Source organism: Oncorhynchus clarkii, chromosome 15 (assembly GCF_045791955.1).
Source record: "Oncorhynchus clarkii lewisi isolate Uvic-CL-2024 chromosome 15, UVic_Ocla_1.0, whole genome shotgun sequence".
Taxonomy (NCBI): domain Eukaryota; kingdom Metazoa; phylum Chordata; class Actinopteri; order Salmoniformes; family Salmonidae; genus Oncorhynchus; species Oncorhynchus clarkii.
The window spans coordinates 1,325,864-1,350,721 of NC_092161.1; the positions used below are offsets into that span (position 1 = coordinate 1,325,864).

Consider the following 24,858-nt stretch of genomic DNA (forward strand, 5'->3'; position numbering starts at 1 on the left):
GTGTGAGGTAGGGTCGTACTCTACGGATGTTCCTCTTCCTGTGTGAGGGAGGGTCGTACTCTACAGATGTTCCTCTTCCTGTGTGAGGTAGGGTCGTACTCTACGGATGTTCCTCTTCCTGTGTGAGGTAGGGTCGTACTCTACAGATGTTCCTCTTCCTGTGTGAGGTAGGGTCGTACTCTACAGATGTTCCTCTTCCTGTGTGAGGTAGGGTCGTACTCTACGGATGTTCCTCTTCCTGTGTGAGGTAGGGTTGTACTCTACAGATGTTCCTCTTCCTGTGTGAGGGAGGGTCGTACTCTACAGATGTTCCTCTTCCTGTGTGAGGTAGGGTCGTACTCTACAGATGTTCCTCTTCCTGTGTGAGGTAGGGTCGTACTCTACGGATGTTCCTCTTCCTGTGTGAGGTAGGGTCGTACTCTACGGATGTTCCTCTTCCTGTGTGAGGTAGGGTCGTACTCTACAGATGTTCCTCTTCCTGTGTGAGGTAGGGTCGTACTCTACGGATGTTCCTCTTCCTGTGTGAGGTAGGGTCGTACTCTACGGATGTTCCTCTTCCTGTGTGAGGTAGGGTCGTACTCTACAGATGTTCCTCTTCCTGTGTGAGGTAGGGTCGTACTCTACGGATGTTCCTCTTCCTGTGTGAGGTAGGGTCGTACTCTACGGATGTTCCTTTTCCTGTGTGAGGTAGGGTCGTACTCTACAGATGTTGTAGAGCATGTTTGCAGAGAACAACAGGGTGTTGTCCAGGGTCACGCCAAGTTTCTTTGCTCTCTAGGAGGGCGACACTGTGGAGTTGTCAACTGTGATGGAGAGGTCTTTGAGCGGGCAGGTCTTCCCCCGGAGGAAGAGCAGTTCCGACTTGTTGAGGTTGAGGTGGTGGTCCGACATCCAAGCTGAGATATTTGCCAGGCACCAGAGATGCGTGTCGCCACCTGGGTGTCAGAAGGTGGTAAGGAGAAAAACTGTTGAATGTCATCTGCATAGCAGTGATAGGAGAGACCATGTGAGGATATGATGGAGCTGAGTGACTTGGTGTACAGAGAGAAGAGGAGAGGTCCATCCTCACAGCAGTGATAGGAGAGACCATGTGAGGATATGATGGAGCTGAGTGACTTGGTGTATAGAGAGAAGAGGAGAGGTCCATCCTCATAGCAGTGATAGGAGAGACCATGAGAGGATATGACGGAGCTGAGTGACTTGGTGTATAGAGAGAAGAAGAGAGGGTATAGCGATTGAGAGGTATAGCAATTGAGTTGGTCAGACAGCACGCTCAAGTGTTTTGGAAAGAAAAGAAAGAAGAGACACAGGTCTGTAAAATTTGACTTCAGATGAGTCGGGTGTTGGTTTCTTGATGAGGGACATTTTTGAGGTCAAAGGGGATGCAGCCAGTGGTCAGGGATGAGTTGATGAGGGAAGTGAGGAATGGGAGAAGGTCTCCAGAGATGGTCTGCAGAGGAGGGGATGGGGTCAAGCGGGCAGCTTATCAGGCAGCCAGACCTCACTAGTCACAGGAGTTCATCTGGAGTGAGAGGGTAGAAAGAGGTAAAAGCATAGGGTAATTCTGTGTGAGGCTGAGTGAATGAAGAGCGGATGTCATCAACCTTCTTTAAAAGTGCTTGACAAAGTCGTCCGCAGAGAGGGAGGAGGGAGGGGGTGGAGGATTAAGGAGGGACGAGAAGGTGGAAAATAGTTTCCTAGGTTTAGAGGCAGAAGCTTGACATTTAGAGTGGTAGAAAATGGCTTAAGCAGCGGATACAGAGGAAGAGAAGCTAAAGAGGATGGAGTGAAAGGATGATAGGTCCTCTGGATGTTTAGTTTTCCTCCATTTTCGCTCAGCTGCCTGCAGCTCTGTTCTGTCAGCTAGCAATGAGTCACTCAGCCACGGCGCAGGAGGGGAGGGCCGAGCCGGCCGGGAGGAAAGAGAACAGTGCGAGTCATAGGATGCAGAAAGGGAGGAGAGTAGGGTTGAAGAGGCAGAATCAGAAGGCAGGAGGGAGGATTTAGCAGGAGAGAGAGAGCGAGAGAGAGAGAGAGAGAGAGAGAGAGAGAGAGAGGGAGCGAGAGAGAGAGAACGAGAGAAAGAGAAGATTGTGACAGCACGTGACCATCACGTGACAGCCTTTAGTAAAGATTAGTTAATGTTGTCTGCCTTGTGAGTTGGAGGGGAGAAGGGGTGAGGTCAAAAGAGGCAAAGAGAGGAAAGAAATTAATCGCAGGCAGATGTCAGGAGGTTGAAGTCGCCAAGTACGAAGAGTGGTGAGCCATCATCAGGAAATGAGCAGGTAATATTATCATGTAATATGGACGTGTGCTGACAAAGTATTCCTAATTTGCCCATTGCTGTTTATTTGGCTGATTATTGATAGCAGAATAATCATTTAAAACATTTGTTTTTAAACATTGTCATTTGCAACAAAATCACATTTTATAAAGACACAATGCTGTTTGTACAATTGAACCATAATGTTTTCGTTGTTTGAAGAGACAAGGAGGGTTAAAGTAACATGTAATAACAGCAGAATGAAACAGTGATATTGTGTCATGCTAACAGTTAGGAAGCAAAACTTTCTGTCCTATAAAATAAACAACAGATAAACTTTAAGAACGTTTTAGTCATATATTTTTAAAGCATCAAGTATGCTTTTCTTTTTTACAATCCATAGATAGTTTTGTCTATCTGATTCCCTTTAGTCTCTGATTAAAAAGCCCTAGTAGACGTCAGTAATACTTCTACAGCTCTCACCTCAACGCATGACTGGAGGAATGATAACTACCCTCTATAGGACCAGCAACATGTTAACTACTCTCTATAGGACCAGCAACATGTTAACTACCATCTATAGGACCAGCAACATACTAACTACTCTCTATGGGACCAGCAACATGTTAACTACTCTCTATAGGACCAGCAACATGTTAACTACCATCTATAGGACCAGCAACATGTTAACTACCCTCTATAAGACCAGCAACATGTTAACTACCATCTATAGTACCAGCAACATGCTAACTACCCTCTATAGGACCAGCAACATACTAACTACCCTCTATAGGACCAGCAACATGTTAACTACCCTCTATAGGACCAGCAACACACTAACTACCCTATATAGTACCAGCAACATGCTAACTACCCTCTATAGGACCAGCAACATACTAACTACCCTCTGTAGGACCAGCAACATGCTAACTACCCTCTATAGGACCAGCAACATGTTAACTACCCTCTATAGGACCAGCAACACACTAACTACCCTATATAATACCAGCAACATGCTAACTACCCTCTATAGGACCAGCAACATACTAACTACTCTCTATGGGACCAACAACATACTAACTACTCTCTATAGGACCAGCAACACACTAACTACTCTCTATGGGACCAGCAACATACTAACTACTCTCTATAGGACCAGCAACATACTACCTACTCTCTATAGGACCAGCAACATACTAACTACACTCTATAGGACCAGCAACATACTAACGGCCCTCTCCCTATAGGACCAGTAACATACGAACTACCCTCTATAGGATCCCTAACATAATAACTACCCTCTATTGGGCCAGCAACATACTAACTACTCTCTATAGGACTAGGGACATACTACCTACTTTCAATAGGATCCTTTACTTGCTTGTATCATTCACATACAATACTTTTAAAAAGCAACTTAGCATGTCAGACCCACCTACCGCATAGATGCAAAAACACACGTTTTCAGGGGTCCGTGTGTGTGGGAGGAGTTAGTTTGATGTGGGAGTAGTCCTTTTGGTGTGAGAAGAGACATTACAATGTTGGAGGAGTCCTTAGTGGTGTGGGAGGGGTCTGTGTTATGTGGGAGGAGTCAGTAGTATGTGGGAGAGGTTAGTTTGATGTTGGTGGGGTCGGTGTGAAGTGGACGGGGTCTATTTGGCATCCAGCAGCATGAGGTGAACAAACAAGCCGGCTGAGGGGATGACATCACCATGCTTGGTGAGAAGAGGGACGTGGCGGTAACCTGGGAAACAGGACGTGAGGTTTGAGTAAGTCAGCAATGGCGAGAGAGAGAGAGAGAGAGAGAGAGAGAGAGAGAGAGAGAGAGAGAGAGAGAGAGAGAGAGAGAGATGGAGATTACCGTTCTGTATACTGGTGAGTGGCAGGCAGTACTGTCCAATCAGGTCGTTCTGTGAGGTGGAGTCATAGTCTTCAACCAGGAAGCGGACCAGGGCAAGCTCTGGTACATGGATGTCAAACTGGAACGTCTCATTCCACATGGGGTTAAAACCTGCAGAGAGGAACATCATTCCACATTTAACCTGCACAGAGGAACATCATTCCACATTTAACTTGCAGAGTGGAACATCATTCCACATTTAACCTGCAACCTCTCACCAGGTTTTAAAACCTGCAGTGTGAGTAGTTGTGTGTGAGTGTGGATGTGAGTGTGTGTGTGTGTGTGGTTGTGTGTGTGTGTGTGTGGTTGTGTGTGTCTGTGTGTGGTTGTGTGTGTGTGTGTGTGAGTGTGGTTGTGTGTCTCTCACCATTGTTCTCGATGGAGCGTGTCTCCTTGCTGCACGTGTCAGCTGGAACACCATCGATCTCCACTTTAACCAGCGGGTCCACAATGGATTTACACTTGTCCTTGTCTAGCTTGGGCAGCTGCTGGGCTGAGATCACCTGAAGACACACGTAGGCATACACACACACACACACACACACACACACACACACACACACACACACACACACACACACACACACACACACACACACACAGACACACACTTGAGGTCTATGACAGAAAGCCTCATTCAAAGCAGCATTGATTTGATGTTCTGTAGTGCTGTACACAAGATAATGAATCACATCTCAACTCTCAATTCAATCAAGTCTTATTGTTTGACACACAATTAATCTCAGTAGTGTTACTAAAATACCTTCTGAGAAAAGTTTAATAGGAGTCATGTGGGTAACAACAATAAAACCTCTGACTCTTAGATAAAATATACAATTAATATCACAACATAGACGTACTTGACAGAAACTCATCTAATTTATGTGATGAATATATTGCAAATGTATTAATCAATCTCTGTAGTTGTCTTCACTGTGTTCAACAAGTAGCTATTGTAATACATTCGGTGATGTTACACTCATATAATACACTATAATATCATAATATATATCACAATTCAATAGAATATATACACACTATAATATATAACACTATAATATATACAAACTACAATATATACACACTATAATATATACACGCTATAATGTATAACACGATAATATACACACACAATAATGTATAACACTATAATATACACACACTACAATATATAACACTATAATATATAACACTATAATATATAACACACTATAATATACACACACTACAATATATAACACTATAATATATAACACTATAATATATAACACACTATAATATACACACACAATAATATTCAACACTATAATATACAACACACTATAATATATAACACACTATGATATATAACGCTATAATATATACACACTATCATTTATAACACTATAATATAAAGCACTATAACATATATACACAATAATATATAACACACTATAATATATAACACTAGAATATATAACACACTATAATATATACACACTATAATATATAAAACTATAACATATATCCACTATAATATATAACACACTATGATATATAACACTATAACATATAACACTATAATATATAACACACTATAATATATAACAATATAATATATAATACTAAAACATATATACACTATAATATATAACACACTAAGATATATAAAACTATAATATATAGCACTATAATATATACACACTATATTATATACACACTATTATATATAACACTATATTATATACACACTATGATATATTACAGTGTAATATATAACACTATATTATATACACACGATAAAATATAACACTATATTATATACACACTATAATATATAACACTATAATATATAACACACTAAGATATATAAAACTATAATATATAGCACTATAATATATAAAACTATAATATATAGCACTATAATATATACACACTGTAATATATAACACACTATGATATATAACACTATAATATATACACACTATTATATATAACACTATAATATACAACGCTATAATATATAACACACTAAGATATATAAAACTATAATATATAGCACTATAATATATACACACTATTATATATAACACTATATTATATACACACTATTATATATAACACTATATTATATACACACTATTATATATAACACTATATTATATACACACTATAATATATAACACTATAATATACAACACTATAATATATAACACACTAAGATATATAAAACTATAATATATAGCACTATAATATATAACACTATAATATATACACACTATTATATATAACACTATATTATATACACACTATTATATATAACACTATATTATATACACACTATAATATATAACACTATAATATACAACACTATAATATATAACAAAATATAACATATATACATATATAACATATATAATATATAACACACTATAGTATATAACAGTATAATATATATCACTATAATATATAACACTATAATATATAACACACTATAATATATATCACACTATAATATATAACACACTATAATATATAACACACTATAATATATAACACACTATAATATATAACACTATAATATATAACACACTATACTATATAACACACTTTAATATATAACAGTATAATATATAACACACTATAATATATATCACACTATAATATATAACACTATAATATACAACACAATATAGCAAAGTCTTACTCACCATGATGTGGAAGGTCTTACGTTTGAGCCAGGGTCCCTTGGTGAGGGTCGTTGGGTCAAACTCTGTCCCAGGGTATCTCTGGAAGTCAGGCTTCAGGAAGTATCCACTCACCCCGTTGGACCGGAACCGGCCCTGGTTCAGGTCCATCTCCTTAGAGGGAGTCTGGAAGTTCAGCGCCACTGGAGAGACAAATCATAATCAATAAAGAATCGATCAATAAAGCATTTTCATGCATTTATTGAAAAAGAGGAATAATGTGACACAAGTATGTAGAGACATTGGTCATGTCAAAATGATCAAAGGATTCGTAAATATAAGTCTAATTCACAAGATAGTACCTATCTGACAGATGGTAGTAGGTCTACTGCAACTATCTGGCAGATGAGATGGTAGTAGGTCTACTGTAACTATCTGGCAGATGGGATGGTAGTAGGTCTACTGTAACTATCTGGCAGATGGGATGGTAGTAGGTCTACTGTAACTATCTGGCAGATGGTAGTAGGTCTACTGTAACTATCTGGCAGATGGGATGGTAGTAGGTCTACTGTAACTATCTGGCAGATGGGATGGTAGTAGGTCTACTGTAACTATCTGGCAGATGGGATGGTAGTAGGTCTACTGTAACTATCTGGCAGATGGGATGGTAGTAGGTCTACTGTAACTATCTGGCAGATGGGATGGTAGTAGGTCTACTGCAATTATCTGACAGATGGTAGTAGGTCTACTGTAACTATCTGGCAGATGGGATGGTAGTAGGTCTACTGTAACTATCTGGCAGATGGGATGGTAGTAGGTCTACTGTAACTATCTGGCAGATGGGATGGTAGTAGGTCTACTGTAACTACCTGGCAGATGGGATGGTAGTAGGTCTACTGTAACTATCTGACAGATGGTAGTAGGTCTACTGTAACTATCTGACAGATGGTAGTAGGTCTACTGTAACTATCTGGCAGATGGGATGGTAGTAGGTCTACTGTAACTATCTGGCAGATGGGATGGTAGTAGGTCTACTGCAACTATCTGACAGATGGTAGTAGGTCTACTGTAACTATCTGACAGATGGTAGTAGGTCTACTGTAACTATCTGGCAGATGGGATGGTAGTAGGTCTACTGTAACTATCTGACAGATGGGATGGTAGTAGGTCTACTGTAACTATCTGGCAGATGGGATGGTAGTAGGTCTACTGTAACTATCTGGCAGATGGGATGGTAGTAGGTCTACTGTAACTATCTGACAGATGGTAGTAGGTCTACTGTAACTATCTGACAGATGGTAGTAGGTCTACTGTAACTATCTGGCAGATGGGATGGTAGTAGGTCTACTGTAACTACCTGGCAGATGGGATAGTAGTAGGTCTACTGCAACTATCTGACAGATGGTAGTAGGTCTACTGTAACTATCTGACAGATGGGATGGTAGTAGGTCTACTGTAACTACCTGGCAGATGGGATGGTAGTAGGTCTACTGTAACTATCTGGCAGATGGTAGTAGGTCTACTGTAACTATCTTGCAGATGGGATGGTAGTAGGTCTACTGCAACTATCTGACAGATGGTAGTAGGTCTACTGTAACTACCTGGCAGATGGGATGGTAGTAGGTCTACTGTAACTATCTGGCAGATGGTAGTAGGTCTACTGTAACTATCTTGCAGATGGGATGGTAGTAGGTCTACTGTAACGATCTGACAGATCAGAGGCAGTAGGGATGACCAAGGATGTTCTCTGTTTAGTGAGTCCACCAGATCAGAGGCAGTAGGGATGACCAGGGATGTTCTCTGTTTAGTGAGTCCACCAGATCAGAGGCAGTAGGGATGACCAGGGATGTTCGCTGTTTAGTGAGTCCGTCAGATCAGAGGCAGTATTGATGACCAGGGATGTTCTCTGATAAGTGAGTCCTCCAGATCAGAGGCAGTAGGGATGACTAGGGATGTCCCCTGTTTAGTGAGTCCTCCAGATCAGAGGCAGTAGGGATGACCAGGGATGTTCTCTGTTTAGTGAGTCCTCCAGATCAGAGGCAGTAGGGATGACCAGGGATGTTCCCTGTTTACTCAGTCCTCCAGATCAGAGGCAGTAGGGATGACTAGGGATGTTCTCTGTTTTGGGAGTCCTCCAGATCAGAGGCAGTAGGGATGACCAGGGATGTTCTCTGTTTAGTGAGCCCTCCAGATCAGAGGCAGTAGGGATGACCAGGGATGTTCTCTGTTTAGTGAGTCCTCTAGATCAGAGGCAGTAGGGAGGACCAGGGATGTTCTCTCCAGGGATGTTCTCTGGGATGTTCTCTGTTTAGTGAGTCCTCCAGATCAGAGGCAGTAGGGACGACCAGGGATGTTCTCTGTTTAGTGAGTCCACCAGATCAGAGGCAGCAGGGATGACCAAGGATGTTCTCTGTTTAGTGAGTCCTCCAGATCAGAGGCAGTAGGGATGACCAGGGATGTTCTCTGTTTAGTGAGTCCACCACATCATAGGCAGTAGGGATGACCATTGATGTTCTCTGTTTAGCGAGTCCTCCAGATCAGAGGCAGTAGGGATGACCAGGGATGTTCTCTGTTTAGCGAGTCCTCCAGATCAGAGAGAGTAGGGATGACCAGGGATGTTCTCTGTTTAGTGAGTCCTCCAGATCAGAGGCAGTAGGGATGACCAGGGATGTTCTCAATTTAGTGAGTCTTCCAGATCAGATGCAGTAGGGATGACCAGGGATGTTCTCTGTTTAGTGAGTCCACCAGATCAGAGGCAGTAGGTATGACCAGGGATGTTCTCTGTTTAGTGAGTCCTCCAGATCAGAGGCAGTAAGGACGACCAGGGATGTTCTCTGTTTAGTGAGTCCTCCAGATCAGAGGCAGTAGTGATGACCAGTGATGTTCTCTGTTTAGTGAGTCCTCCAGATCAGAGGCAGTAGTGATGACCAGGGATATTCTCTGTTTAGTGAGTCCTCCAGATCAGAGGCAGTAGGGATTACCAGGGATGTTCTCTGTTTAGTGATTCCTCCAGATCAGAGACAGTAGGGATGACCAGGGATGTTTTCTGTTTAGTGAGTCCTCCAGATCAAAGGCAGTAGGGATGACCAGGGATGTTCTCTGTTTAGTGAGTCCTCCAGATCAGAGGCAGTATGGATGACCAGGGATGTTCTCTGTTTAGCGAGTCCTCCAGATCAGAGAGAGTAGGGATGACCAGGGATGTTCTCTGTTTAGTGAGTCCTCCAGATCAGAGGCAGTAGGGATGACCAGGGATGTTCTCTGTTTAGTGAGTCCTCCAGATCAGAGGCAGTAGGGATGACCAGGGATGTTCTCAATTTAGTGAGTCTTCCAGATCAGATGCAGTAGGGATGACCAGGGATGTTCTCTGTTTAGTGAGTCCACCAGATCAGAGGCAGTAGGTATGACCAGGGATGTTCTCTGTTTAGTGAGTCCTCCAGATCAGAGGCAGTAAGGACGACCAGGGATGTTCTCTGTTTAGTGAGTCCTCCAGATCAGAGGCAGTAGTGATGACCAGTGATGTTCTCTGTTTAGTGAGTCCTCCAGATCAGAGGCAGTAGTGATGACCAGGGATATTCTCTGTTTAGTGAGTCCTCCAGATCAGAGGCAGTAGGGATTACCAGGGATGTTCTCTGTTTAGTGATTCCTCCAGATCAGAGACAGTAGGGATGACCAGGGATGTTTTCTGTTTAGTGAGTCCTCCAGATCAAAGGCAGTAGGGATGACCAGGGATGTTCTCTGTTTAGTGAGTCCTCCAGATCAGAGGCAGTATGGATGACCAGGGATGTTCTCTGTTCAGTGAGTCCTCCAGATCAGAGGCAGTAGGGATGACCAGGGATGTTCTCTGTTTAGTGAGTCCTCCAGATCAGAGGCAGTAGGGATGACCAGGGATGTTCTCTGTTTAGTGAGTCCTCCAGATCAGAGGCAGTAGTGATGACCAGGGATGTTCTCTGTTTAGTGAGTCCACCAGATCAGAGGCAGTATGGATGACCAGGGATGTTCTCTGTTTAGTGAGTCCACCAGATCAGAGGCAGTATGGATGACCAGGGATGTTCTCTGTTTAGTGAGTCCACCAGATCAGAGGCAGTAGGGATGACCAGGGATGTTCTCTGTTTAGTGAGTCCACCAGATCAGAGGCAGTAGGGATGACCAGGGATGTTTTCTGTTTAGTGAGTCCTCCAGATCAAAGGCAGTAGGGATGACCAGGGATGTTCTCTGTTTAGTGAGTCCTCCAGATCAGAGGCAGTAGACCAGGGATGTTCTCTGTTTAGTGAGTCCACCAGATCAGAGGCAGTATGGATGACCAGGGATGTTCTCTGTTTAGTGAGTCCTCCAGATCAGAGGCAGTAGGGACGACCAGGGATGTTTTCTGTTTAGTGAGTCCACCAGATCAGAGGCAGTAGAGATGACCAGGGATGTTCTCTGTTTAGTGAGTCCTCCAGATCAGAGGCAGTAGGGACGACCAGGGATGTTCTCTGTTTAGTGAGTCCACCAGATCAGATGCAGTATGGATGACCAGGGATGTTCTCTGTTTAGTGAGTCCACCAGATCAGAGGCAGTATGGATGACCAGGGATGTTCTCTTGATAAGCGGTGAATTTGACTATTTTTCTGTTCCTCTAAATGTAATCACTACTTTTCGATGTATAGGAAAATGTATGGAGTAAAACTTACATTAAAATCAAATCAAATCAAATTTTATTTGTCACATACACATGGTTAGCAGATGTTAATGCGAGTGTAGCGAAATGCTTGTGCTTCTAGTTCCGACAATGCAGTAATAACCAACAAGTAATCTAACTAACAATTCCAAAACTACTGTCTTGTACACAGTGTAAGGGGATAAAGAATATGTACATAAGGATATATGAATGAGTGATGGTACAGAGCAGCATAGGCAAGATACAGTAGATGGTATCGAGTACAGTATATACATATGAGATGAGTATGTAAACAAAGTGGCATAGTTAAAGTGGCTAGTGATACATGTATTACATAAGGATACAGTCGATGATATAGAGTACAGTATATACGTATGCATATGAGATGAATAATGTAGGGTATGTAAACATTATATTAGGTAGCATTGTTTAAAGTGGCTAGTGATATATTTACATCATTTCCCATCAATTCCCATTATTAAAGTGGCTGGAGTTGAGTCAGTGTCAGTGTGTTGGCAGCAGCCACTCAATGTTAGTGGTGGCTGTTTAACAGTCTGATGGCCTTGAGATAGAAGCTGTTTTTCAGTCTCTCGGTCCCAGCTTTGATGCACCTGTACTGACCTCGCCTTCTGGATGATAGCGGGGTGAACAGGCAGTGGCTCGGGTGGTTGATGTCTTTGATGATCTTTATGGCCTTCCTGTGACATCGGGTGGTGTAGGTGTCCTGGAGGGCAGGTAGTTTGCCCCCGGTGATGCGTTGTGCAGACCTCACTACCCTCTGGAGAGCCTTACGGTTGAGGGCGGAGCAGTTGCCGTACCAGGCGGTGATACAGCCCGCCAGGATGCTCTCGATTATGCATCTGTAGAAGTTTGTGAGTGCTTTTGGTGACAGGCCGAATTTCTTCAGCCTCCTGAGGTTGAAGAGGCGCTGCTGCGCCTTCTTCACAATGCTGTCTGTGTGAGTGGACCAATTCAGTTTGTCTGTGATGTGTATGCCGAGGAACTTAAAACTTGCTACCCTCTCCACTACTGTTCCATCGATGTGGATAGGGGGGTGTTCGCTCTGCTGTTTCCTGAAGTCCACAATCATCTCCTTAGTTTTGTTGACATGGAGTGTGAGGTTATTTTCCTGACACCACACTCCGAGGGCCCTCACCTCCTCCCTGTAGGCCGTCTCGTCGTTGTTGGTAATCAAGCCTACCACTGTTGTGTCGTCCGCAAACTTGATGATTGAGTTGGAGGCGTGCGTGGCCACGCAGTCGTGGGTGAACAGGGAGTACAGGAGAGGGCTCAGAACGCACCCTTGTGGGGCCCCAGTGTTGAGGATCAGCGGGGAGGAGATGTTGTTGCCTACCCTCACCACCTGGGGGCGGCCCGTCAGGAAGTCCAGTACCCAGTTGCACAGGGCGGGGTCGAGACCCAGGGTCTCGAGCTTGATGACGAGCTTGGAGGGTACTATGGTGTTGAATGCCGAGCTGTAGTCAATGAACAGCATTCTCACATAGGTATTCCTCTTGTCCAGATGGGTTAGGGCAGTGTGCAGTGTGGTTGAGATTGCATCGTCTGTGGACCTATTTGGGCGGTAAGCAAATTGGAGTGGGTCTAGGGTGTCAGGTAGGGTGGAGGTGATATGGTCCAGATCAGATCTATAAGCCTACTGTAAATTGCATTATGGCTGAGCATGGACATGCCAACCATTGTCAATAAGCAAGATTAACTTGATTATTGATAAGGCCTAAAAAGTGAACAAATAATTATGAACTAATTCCAGGCAAAACAAAACAACAACTTGTTTTAAATAGTCTATGTCACACTTACAGGCTCCATCATTTCTCCCTGTGGGCATATACAGTTGAAGTCAGAAGTTTACATACACATACACCGTAGCCAAATACATTTAAACTCAGTTTTTCACAATTCCTGACATTTAATCCTAGTAAAAAGTCCCTGTCTTAGGTCAGTTAGGATCATCACTTTATTTTAAGAATGTGAAATGTCAGAATAATAGTAGAGAGAATGATTTATTTCAGCTTTTATTTCTTACATCACATTCCCAGTGGGTCAGAAGTTTACATACACTCAATTAGTATTTGGTAGCATTGCCTTTAAATTGTTTAACTTGTGCCAAATGTTTCGGGTAGCCTTCCACAAGCTTCCCACAATAAGTGGGGTGAATTTTGACCCATTCCTCCTGACAGAGCTGGTGTAACTGAATCAGGTTTGTAGGCCTCCTTGCTCGCACACGCTTGTTCTTCCCACAAATGTTCTAATGGATTGAGGTTAGGGCTTTGTGATGGCCACTCCAATACCTTGACTTTGTTGTCCTTAAGCCATTTTGCAACAACTTTGGAAGTATGCTTGGGGTCATTGTCCATTTGGAAGACCCATTTGCAACCAAGCTTTAACTTCCTGACTGATGTCTTGAGAAGTTGCTTCAATATATCCACATAACTTTCCTCCCTCATGATGCTGTCTATTTTGTGAAGTGCACCAGTCCCTCCTGCGGCAAAGCACCCCCACAACATGATGCTGCCACCTCCGTGCTTCATGGTTGGGATGGTGTTCTTCGGCTTGCAAGCCTCCCCCTTTTTTCCTCTAAACATAATGATGGTCATTATATATATCAATATGGCCAAAAAGTTTCATCAGACCAGAGGACATTTCTCCAAAAAGTATGATCTTAGTCCCCATGTGCCATTGTTTTACTGTGGATATAGATACTTTTGAATCTGTTTCCTCACCATCATCACAAGATCCTTTGCTGTTGTTCGGGGATTAAGTTGCACTTATCGCACCAAAGTATGTTCATCTCTAGGAGACAGAATGCGTCTCCTTCCTGAGAGGTATGATGGTCCGATGGTGTTTATACTTGCGTACTATTGTTTGTACAGATGAACGTGGTACCTTCAGGTGTTTGGAAATTGCTCCCAAGGATGAACCAGCCTTGTGGAGATCTAAAAAAAATAGATTGTCCCATGATGTCAAGCAAAGAGGCACTGAGTCTGAAGGTAGGCCTTGAAATACATGCACAGGTGCACATCCAATTGACTCAAATTATGTCAATTAGCCTATCAGAAGCTTCTAAAGCCATTACCTAATCTTCTGGAATTTTCCAAGCTGAAAAATTACGTTTGTCATTCACAAAGTAGATGTCCTAACCAACTTCCCAAAACTATAGTTTGTTAACAAGAAATTTGTGGAGTGGTTGAAAAACAAGTTCCAATGACTTCAACCTAAGTGTATGTAAACTTCCGACTTCGACTGTATACGCTTATTTTAACCCAATAATGGTTGAATTTAATTAAGAAGTGTAGGCTGGCAGCAACTAATGGGGATCCATAATAAATACAAATGCAAATAACCTGTGCTCCTTAAGGAGAAAGTAACGTTACTTAGTTTGGGTAATCTAAAAGTTACATCACTGATTACAACATGTGACTGCTAACTGTAACGGATTGCATTTAGAAAGTAGCCTCCCCAACTCTGTTAGTAGGTCTACAGTACCTATCTGACAGCCTGCGTTCCACAGGGGAACAGGGTTGTAGTTGGAGGAGTCTGTTCTGGAGCCAGCTGGGTAGATACGGCTCAGCTTGGTCATGTTGTGGTGGATAAAGGCGTTCACTTGGAGAGAGGTAAACCAGACAGGTTAGTGGTGCAATCATTGTAAGAACTGTTCTCTAGAATATGCGTAATGAAAGCTGTTCTCTAGAATATGCATAATGAAAACTGTTCTCAAGAATATGCATAATGAAAGCTGTTCTCTAGAATATGCCAAATGAAAGCCGATTTTTAGAATATGCTTAATGAAAGCTGATTTCTAAAATATGCATAATGAAAACTGTTCTCAAGAATATGCATAATGAAAACTGTTCTCTAGAATATGCCAAATGAAAGCCGGTTTTTAGAATATGCATAATGAAAGCTGATTTCTAAAATATGCATAATGAATGCATGTCTATTGTACAGGCCCTGTTATTCAGGCTTGATGTTATTCAGGTTTGATGTTATTCAGGTTTGATGTTATTCAGGCTTGATGATATTCAGGATTGATTTTATTCAGGTTTGATGTTATTCAGGCTTGCTGTAACAGAACAGAGGGTTTTACCTGCTGTCTCAGCCAGGTTAACAGCCTTGCTCTCTTTAAAGGAGGACATCTCATAGAAGGCCTGGTTGTCTTTAGCGTGCTCAAACCCTGAGAAGTGGACACTCTTACAGTAGATCACCAGGTCAGACAGCTGCTTGGCTAGCTTGATCTTTGACTTCTGAAAAGCAATAAGACATCATGTTTATAATATCTACAGAAATAGAGATGTTATAAATGGATTTCTGTCAAAGTATCCACATGTGTGTTTTCCTTGGCATAGGGCTTGTCATTTGAAATGGCACTAGTTGTTCTGAGGACAGTTGTGCAGCTAATCCAGCATGCCTTGTCCCTGTTGGGGGTGTATGTGCAAAGCAACACAGTAGCATGACTATGTCAGAAACAACACCCCAACCCCGCCCTTTACCCTAAACCGGGTTCATATAATAACACCAATCGCATCCCTTACCCTAAACCGGGTTTGTATGAAAACCCCAACCCCGCCCCTTACCCTAAAGACGGGTTGGTATCCTAAACCCAATCCTCGAGCGCCACATACACTGAAACATCACATTCCCTTCTCTGAGTCCACCCCTCTCTATATTCATGTCTTGTTTAGTCTGATGTCTCTGAGTCCACCCCTCTCTATATTTATGTCTTGTTTAGTCTGATGTCTCTGAGTCCACCCCTCTCTATATTCATGTCTTGTTTAGTCTGATGTCTCTGAGTCCACCCCTCTCTATATTCATGTCTTGTTTAGTCTGATGTCTCTGAGTCCACCCCTCTCTATATCCATGTCTTGTTTAGTCTGATGTCATCTCTGAGTCCACCCCTCTCTATATTCATGTCTTGTTTAGTCTGATGTCTCTGAGTCCACCCCTCTCTATATTCATGTCTTGTTTAGTCTGATGTCTCTGAGTCCACCCCTCTCTATATTCATGTCTTGTTTAGTCTGATGTCTCTGAGTCCACCCCTCTCTATATTCATGTCTTGTTTAGTCTGATGTCTCTGAGTCCACCTCTCTCTATATTCATGTCTTAATTAGTCTGATGTTTTGTTTTGACCCATGTTTTGTTGTTTTTAGAATTGTAAAGCAACTTTGGGTCCTTGAAAAGCACTATATAAGTCCCATGTATGATTATAGTGAGCTACTTTTGACCAAAGTCCTATGTGCCCTGGTAGTGCACTATTCGGGAATAGGGTGCCATCTACCTTGGCACCACAGCAGCGTGTTACCGTACCTTGGCTTTGGCCTTCTGTCCGTTGGAGTCTGTCTTGGAGTTGCTGGTCTCTGCAGCCTCGTCCTCCTCAGAGACACAGTCTTCCTCTACTCCAGGACTAGTATTGCTGAAGACGGCATCCAGCTTGTTCAGACGTTTCCCCTTGACGATGAACCGACCCTTCAAGTCCTACACAGAGACAGACCTTGTGTTGACGGAGATGTTATAGATCATCAAATTAGTCTGATGTCCTGATCTATAATGTACTGATCTATAATGTCCTGATCTATAATGTCCTGGTCTATAATGTCCTGATCTTTAATTTCCTGATCTATAATGTCCTGATCTATAATGTCCTGATCTATAATGTCCTGGTGTATAATTTCCTGATCTATCATGTCCTGATCTAAAATTTCCTGATCTATAATGTCCTGATCTATAATGTCCTGGTCTATAATCTCCTGATGTATAATTTCCTGATCTATAATGTCCTGGTCTATAATGTCCTGATCTATAATGTCCTGATCTATAATGTCCTGATCTATAATTTCCTGATCTATAATGTCCTGATCTATAATGTCCTGATCTATAATGTCCTGGTGTATAATTTCCTGATCTATCATGTCCTGATCTATAATTTCCTGATCTATAATGTCCTGATCTATAATGTCCTGGTCTATAATGTCCTGATGTATAATTTCCTGATCTATCATGTCCTGATCTATAATTTCCTGATCTATAATGTCCTGGTCTAAAATTTCCTGATCTATAATGTCCTGATCTATAATGTCCTGGTCTATAATCTCCTGATGTATAATTTCCTGATCTATAATGTCCTGGTCTATAATGTCCTGATCTATAATGTCCTGATCTATAATGTCCTGGTCTATAATCTCCTGATCTATAATGTCCTGATCTATAATGTCCTGATGTATAATTTCCTGATCTATAATGTCCTGATCTATAATGTCCTGGTCTATAATGTCCTGATCTATAATGTCCTGATCTATAATGTCCTGGTCTATAATTTCCTGATCTATAATGTCCTGGTCTATAATGTCCTGATCTACAATGTCCTGATCTATAATTTCCTGATCTATCATGTCCTGATCTATAATTTCCTGATCTATAATGTCCTGGTCTATAATGCCCTGATCTATAATGTCCTGATCTATAATTTCCTGATCTATCATGTCCTGATCTATAATTTCCTGATCTATAATGTCCTGATCTATAATGTCCTGGTCTATAATGTCCTGATGTATAATTTCCTGATCTATCATGTCCTGATCTATAATTTCCTGATCTATAATCTCCTGATGTATAATTTCCTGATCTATAATGTCCTGATCTATAATGTCCTGGTCTATAATCTCCTGATGTATAATTTCCTGATCTATAATGTCCTGGTCTATAATGTCCTGATCTATAATGTCCTGATCTATAATGTCCTGATGTATAATTTCCTGATCTATCATGTCCTGATCTATAATTTCCTGATCTATAATGTCCTGGTCTAAAATTTCCTGATCTATAATGTCCTGATCTATAATGTCCTGGTCTATAATCTCCTGATGTATAATTTCCTGATCTATAATGTCCTGGTCTATAATGTCCTGATCTATAATGTCCTGATCTATAATGTCCTGGTCTATAATCTCCTGATCTATAATGTCCTGATCTATAATGTCCTGATCTATAATTTCCTGATCTATAATGTCCTGATCTATAATGTCCTGGTCTATAATGTCCTGATCTATAATGTCCTGATCTATAATGTCCTGGTCTATAATTTCCTGATCTATAATGTCCTGGTCTATAATGTCCTGATCTACAATGTCCTGATCTATAATTTCCTGATCTATCATGTCCTGATCTATAATTTCCTGATCTATAATGTCCTGGTCTATAATGCCCTGATCTATAATGTCCTGATCTATAATTTCCTGATCTATCATGTCCTGATCTATAATTTCCTGATCTATAATGTCCTGATCTATAATGTCCTGGTCTATAATGTCCTGATGTATAATTTCCTGATCTATCATGTCCTGATCTATAATTTCCTGATCTATAATGTCCTGGTCTATAATGCCCTGATCTATAATGTCCTGATCTATAATTTCCTGATCTATCATGTCCTGATCTATAATTTCCTGATCTATAATGTCCTGATCTATAATGTCCTGGTCTATAATGTCCTGGTGTATAATTTCCTGATCTATAATGTCCTGATCTATAATTTCCTGATCTATAATGTCCTGATCTATAATGTCCTGGTCTATAATGTCCTGATCTATAATGTCCTGATCTATAATGTCCTGATCTATCATGTCCTGATCTATAATGTCCTGATCTATAATTTCCTGATCTATCATGTCCTGATCTATAATTTCCTGATCTATCATGTCCTTCATGGTCTGGCCTCTTTAAAAGGGTATAGATCCCTTGTCAAAGATTATGATTTTGCCCCTGTAAAGAAAATGAGAATTAAAAACAGGTTTGACCGTGATCCGTTAGAGTTACTCCATCTCAAGAATACCATTTGGCGAAAGGCTCGGCATAATCAGGCTGACTGGCTCTCGTTCAGGCAAAGGAGAAATAAGTGCACTCAGGCAATTCCGGAAGGCCAAAGTTAGTTACTTTAAGGAGCAGTTCTCTCTCTGTGGATCTAACCCCAAGAAGTTATTGAAAATGGTTAAAGACCTGGAGAATAAATCCTCCTCCTCACAGCTGCCAATGTTCCTTAATGTTGATGATGTGGTTGTTACTGACAAGAAGAACATGGCTGAGCTCTTTAATCACCACTTCATTAAGTCAGGATTCCTATTTGACTAGGCCATGCCTCCTTGCCCGTCCAACATTTCCTCATCTCCCACACCTTCTAATTCGACTAGCCCTGATGCTCCTCCCTCTTTTCCCCTGCCCCGCTACAAAGGTTCTCCCTGTAGGCAGTCACTGAGTCTGAGGTGCTAAAGGAGCGCCTTAAACTTGACCCCAAAATAATACATCTGGGTCAGATGGTTTAGACCCTTTCTTCTTTAAAGTTGCTGCCCCTTTCATCACCAAGCCTATCTCTGACCGTTTTAACCTGTCTCTCCTTTCTGGGGAGGTTCCCATTGCTTCGAAGGCAGCCACGGATTGTCCTTTATTTAAAGGGGGAGATCAAGCTGATCTTAACTGGTATAGGCCTATTTCTATTTTGCCCTGTTCATCAAAAGTGTTGGAAAAACTTGTCAATAATCAACTGACTGGCTTTCTTGATGTCTATAGTATTCTCTCTTTTATGCAATCTGGTTTCCGCTTATGGATGTGTCATTGCAACCTTATAGGTCAAATGATGTCACCACTGCCCTTGATTCTAAGCAATGTTGTGCTGCTATTTTTATTGACTTGGCCAAAGCTTTTGATACGGTAGACCATTCCATTCTTGTGGGCCGGCTAAGGAGTTTTGGTGTCTGAGGGGTCTTTGGCCTGGTTTGATAACTACCTCTCTCAAAGAGTGCAGTGTATAAAGTCAGAACATCTGGTGTCTCAGCCACTGTCTGTCATCAAGGGAGTACCCCAAGGCTCAATCCTAGGCACCACGCTCTTCTCAATTTACATCAACAATACAGCTCAGGCAGAAGGAAGCTCTCTCATCCATGTATATGCAGATGATACAGTCTTAAACTACACTTCCAAAAACAAAGGTCATGTGGTTTGGTAAGAAGAATGCCCCTCTCCAAACCAGTGTGATTACTACCTCTGAGGGTTTAGAGCTTGAGGTAGTCACCTCATACAAGTACTTTGGAGTATGGCTAGTGTGTACACTGTCCTTCTCTCAGCACATATCAAAGCTGCAGGCTAAAGTTACATCTAGACTTGGTTTCCTCTATCGTAATCATTCCTCTTTCACCCCAGCTGCCAAACTAACCCTGATTCAGATGACCATCCTACCCATGTTAGATTACGGAGACGTCATTTATAGATCGGCAGGTAAGGGTGCTCTCGAGTGGATAGATGTTCTTTACCATTAGGCCATCAGATTTTCCACCAATGCTCTTTATAGGACACATCACTGCACTCTATACTCCTCTGTAAACTGGTCATCTCTGTATACCCATTGCAAGACCCAGTGGTTGATGCTTATTTATAAAACCCTCTTAGGCCTCACTCCCCCCTATCTGAGATATCTACTGCAGCCCTCATCCTCCACATTCAACACCCGTTCTGCCAGTCACATTCTGTAAAAGGTCCCCAAAACACACACATCCCTGGATCGCTCATCTTTTCAGTTCTCTGCAGCTAGCGACTGGAACGAGCTGCAACAAACACTCCAACTGGACAGTTTTATCTCCATTCTCTTCATTCAAAGACTCAATCATGGACCCTCTTACTGACAGTTGTAGCTGCTTTGCATGATGTATTGTTGTCTCTACCTTCTTGCCCTTTGTGCTGTTGTCTGGACCAATAATGTTTGTACCATGTTTTGTGTTGCTACCATGTTGTGTGGCTACCATGCTGTTGTCATGTTGTGTGGCTACCATGCTGTTGTCATGTTGTGTGGCTACCATGCTGTGTTCATCATGTGTTGCTACCATGCTGTGTTCATCATGTGTTGCTGCCATGCTGTGTTGTTGTCTAAGGTCTCTCTTTATGTAGTGTTGTGTTGTCTCTCTTGTTGTGATGTGTGTTTTGTCCTATATTTAATTTAATTTATTTTTATTTTTAAGCCTAGCCCCTGTCCTCGCAGGAGGCCTTCTACCTTTTGGTAGGCCGTCATTGTAAATAAGAATTTGTTCTTAACTAACTTCCCTAGTTAAATAGAATAAATTAAATACATAGATTCATAGATAGGCTCTAACAGACAGATACTGTTAGCCCTATAGACAGACAGGCTCTAACAGATAGATACTGTTAGCCCTATAGACAGACAGGCTCTAACAGACAGATACTATTAGCAGGGAAATCACATTCCTTCTCGTAAAACCCCAATCCTATCCCACTCAGTCAAACAAGATGTTATTGTTCTTCCTTCACATTCTCAGTACTGACTTAGAGCCTTTCATCTGTCTAACATCCACAACTTGTTTAGGCTTGCCTCTTAGCGTTCATATTTAAAATACTGGGTATGTGGTTATGAAGCTCCAGGCTTTAAACACTGAGGGTTGAAAAACAAATACGATTGGATGGATGGATTGGTGGGTTGATGAGTGGGTAGGTGGATGAATTGATTGATTGATTGATGGATGGATGGATTGGTGAGTTGATGCATGGGTAGGTGGATGAATTGGCTGATTGATGGATGGATGGATGGATGGATGGATGGATGGGTGGGTGGGTGGGTGGGTGGGTGGGTGGGTGGGTGGGTGGGTGGGTGGGTGGGTGGATGGATGGATGGGTGGATGGATTATCTGTTAGTCTCTGACCTGGGGTGAGGGGAAGGCAGTGGGCATCTGGTCCTCCAGGGGTGAAGTGAGCAGGGCGCTGCCCAGGATGGAGATCATGTGCTTGGCCATCAGTTTCTGCTGCTCCAGTGTACAGTGGTTCTCCAGGGACAGGATCACTGGGTACTCTGATGTCTGGGGGAGGACAACAACATAACATTAGCAGTCATGTCCATCTCTACTGGTCATCACAGGGCCGGTTTGACTTCATGGTGAAACCTTGAAGGCGTACTCCTTGATGGGTTAGAGTTAGGGGTTAAGGTTAGGATCAGGGTCAGGGGTTACGGTTAAAGGTCATGGGTTAGGGGTTATACTGATCTTGAAGGAGTACTCCTTGATGAGTTAGGGTTAGGGGTTAACTTTAGAGTCAGGGTTAGACTGACCTTGACGGTGTGCTCCTTAATGGCTTTAGAGTCAGGGGTTATGGTTAAAGGTCATGGGTTAGGGGTTATACTGATCTTGAAGGAGTACTCCTTGATGAGTTAGGGTTAAGGTTACCTTGAAGGCATACTCCTTGATGGCCTTGATGACGTCTTTAAACAGGACCTTGGAGGTGAGGGTGTGGCCGTGGTAGATGATTGGCTCTCCATGGGCCCCGTCCCAACAGTCTAACTCCACACAGCGACAACTCTTCATCAGGGCCCTAAAGACCACAACACAATCAACACACATATACAGTACTACTACTAATAGTACTTAATCTGTTTCTAGTACTAGATCTACTGTATATAGTACTATATTTACTCTATCTAGTACTTTATCTACTGTGCAGTGGCTTGCGAAGGTATTTTTTCTATTTTGTTGCCTTACAACCTGGAATTAAAATAGATTTTTGGGGGGTTTGTATCATTTGATGTACACAACATGCAAAATATGTTTTATTGTGGAACAAACAAGAAATAAGACACTTGAGCGTGCATAATTATTCACCCCCCCAAAGTCAATACTTTGTAGAGCCACATTTTGCAGCAATTACAGCAGCACGTCTCTTGGGTTATGTCTCTATAAGCTTGGCACGTCTAGCTACTGAGAATTTTGCCCATTCTAAAAGACAAAACTGCTTCATCTCCTTCTAGTTGGATGGGTTCTGCTAGTGTACACCAATCTTTAAGTCATACCACAGATTCTCAATTGGATTGAGGTCTGTGCCATTCCAAGACATTTAAATATTTCTCCTTAAACCACTCGAGTGTTGCTTTAGCAGTATGCTTCGGGTCATTGTCCTGCTGGAAGGTGAACCTCCGTCCCAGCCACAAATCTCTGTGGGGATGTGTTCTCATTTTTTTTATTTTTTATTTTACCTTTATTTAACCAGGCAAGTCAGTTAAGAACAAATTCTTATTTTCAATGACGGCCTGGGAACAGTGGGTTAACTGCCTGTTCAGGGGCAGAACGACAGATTTGTACTAGAAGTATTTGAATTCAAAATGCCTTGGGGTTTAAATGTAGGCCTCGGTGCAGCTGGGTAGTAAGGTTAGTTTTAGATTAGAGGTAGTAAGGTATGGTTAGTTTAAATTAGAGGTTGTCATGGTTACTTGATATAGGCCTCTGTGCTGCTGTGGCCTTTGAGCTGGTCTTCCATCAGGTAGGTGTTGTGGGAGGAGCTGATGAAGTAGTGGTTGATTGGCTGGCTCATATCCTGGAACACCTCCTTGTGGGCGGGGTTGAAGATAGACCCCTCCTCCTGGTGCAGGTACATCAGGAAGCCATCTTTGGTCATGTGATTCTTCTGCTTTGCTGGGGGGGCAGAATGAGTTAGGCGATTGGGCCTTGTGAAATAGCCCCCCCAGATATACAGTGCCTTCAGAAAGTATTCACACTCCTTGACACATTTTGTTGTGTTACAGCCTGAATTGAAAATTGATTAAATTCAGATGTATTTTGTCACTGGCCAACACACAATACCCCATAATGTCAAAGTTGAATTATGCTTTTCTAAAAATACAAATAAATCATAAAAAATGAAAAGCTGAAATGTCTTGAATCAGTAGGTATTCAACCCCTTTGTTATGGCAAGCCTAAATATATTCAGGACTAAAAAATTCACATATGTAATAATAGTGTTTAACATGATTTTTGAATGACTACCTCATCTCTGTACCCCACACAAACAATGATCTGTAAGGTCCCTCAGTCGAGCCGTGAATTTAATACAGATACAACCACAAAGACCAGCAAGGATTTCCAATGCCTCGCAAAGAAGGGCACCTATTGGTAGATGGGTAAAAATAAAAAAGCAGACATTGAATATCCCTTGCAGCATGGTGAAGTTATTAATTACACTGGATGGTGTATCATTAAACCCCATCACTACAAAGATACAGGCATCCTTCCTAACTCAGTTGCCAGAGAGGAAGGAAACTGCTCAGGGATTTCACCATGAGGCCGGAAGACAGCTAGTTTCCGTCCTCCTCCTCTGAGAGAGAGAGAGAGAGACAGAGAGAGAGAGAGACAGAGAGAGAGAGAGAGACAGAGAGACACAGAGAGAGAGAGAGAGAGAGAGAGAGAGAGAGAGAGACAGAGAGAGAGAGAGAGAGAGAGAGAGAGAGAGAGAGAGAGAGAGAGAGAGAGAGAGAGAGAGAGAGAGAGAGAGAGAGAGAGAGATTTTTTTCCTTCACGTTTAGCCTACTCAAGCAGAGAGG

The 24,858-nt window shown here is 42.0% G+C and overlaps 1 protein-coding gene across 3 annotated transcripts in view; it reads right to left on the minus strand.

The window, feature by feature from the left end:
* Positions 1–2,325: 2,325 nt before the first annotated feature.
* LOC139366863 (1-phosphatidylinositol 4,5-bisphosphate phosphodiesterase delta-1-like) overlaps positions 2,326–24,858 on the minus strand; it is a 77,785-nt gene continuing 55,252 nt past the window's right edge. For 2 of the 3 annotated variants that reach the window (XM_071104558.1, XM_071104559.1), the window contains exons 5-14: positions 23,752–23,953; positions 22,715–22,859; positions 22,199–22,351; positions 16,809–16,976; positions 15,592–15,748; positions 14,991–15,107; positions 6,854–7,032; positions 4,531–4,666; positions 4,125–4,274; positions 2,330–4,007 (exon numbers count right to left, since the gene is read on the minus strand). In XM_071104558.1, coding sequence (XP_070960659.1) covers positions 3,916–4,007; positions 4,125–4,274; positions 4,531–4,666; positions 6,854–7,032; positions 14,991–15,107; positions 15,592–15,748; positions 16,809–16,976; positions 22,199–22,351; positions 22,715–22,859; positions 23,752–23,953 — 1,499 coding nt within the window. In that variant the 3' untranslated portion in view covers positions 2,330–3,915. Of the gene's footprint in view, positions 4,008–4,124; positions 4,275–4,530; positions 4,667–6,853; positions 7,033–14,990; positions 15,108–15,591; positions 15,749–16,808; positions 16,977–22,198; positions 22,352–22,714; positions 22,860–23,751; positions 23,954–24,858 lie in introns of all 3 variants that reach the window. The other variant, XM_071104557.1, reaches the window with a different exon arrangement.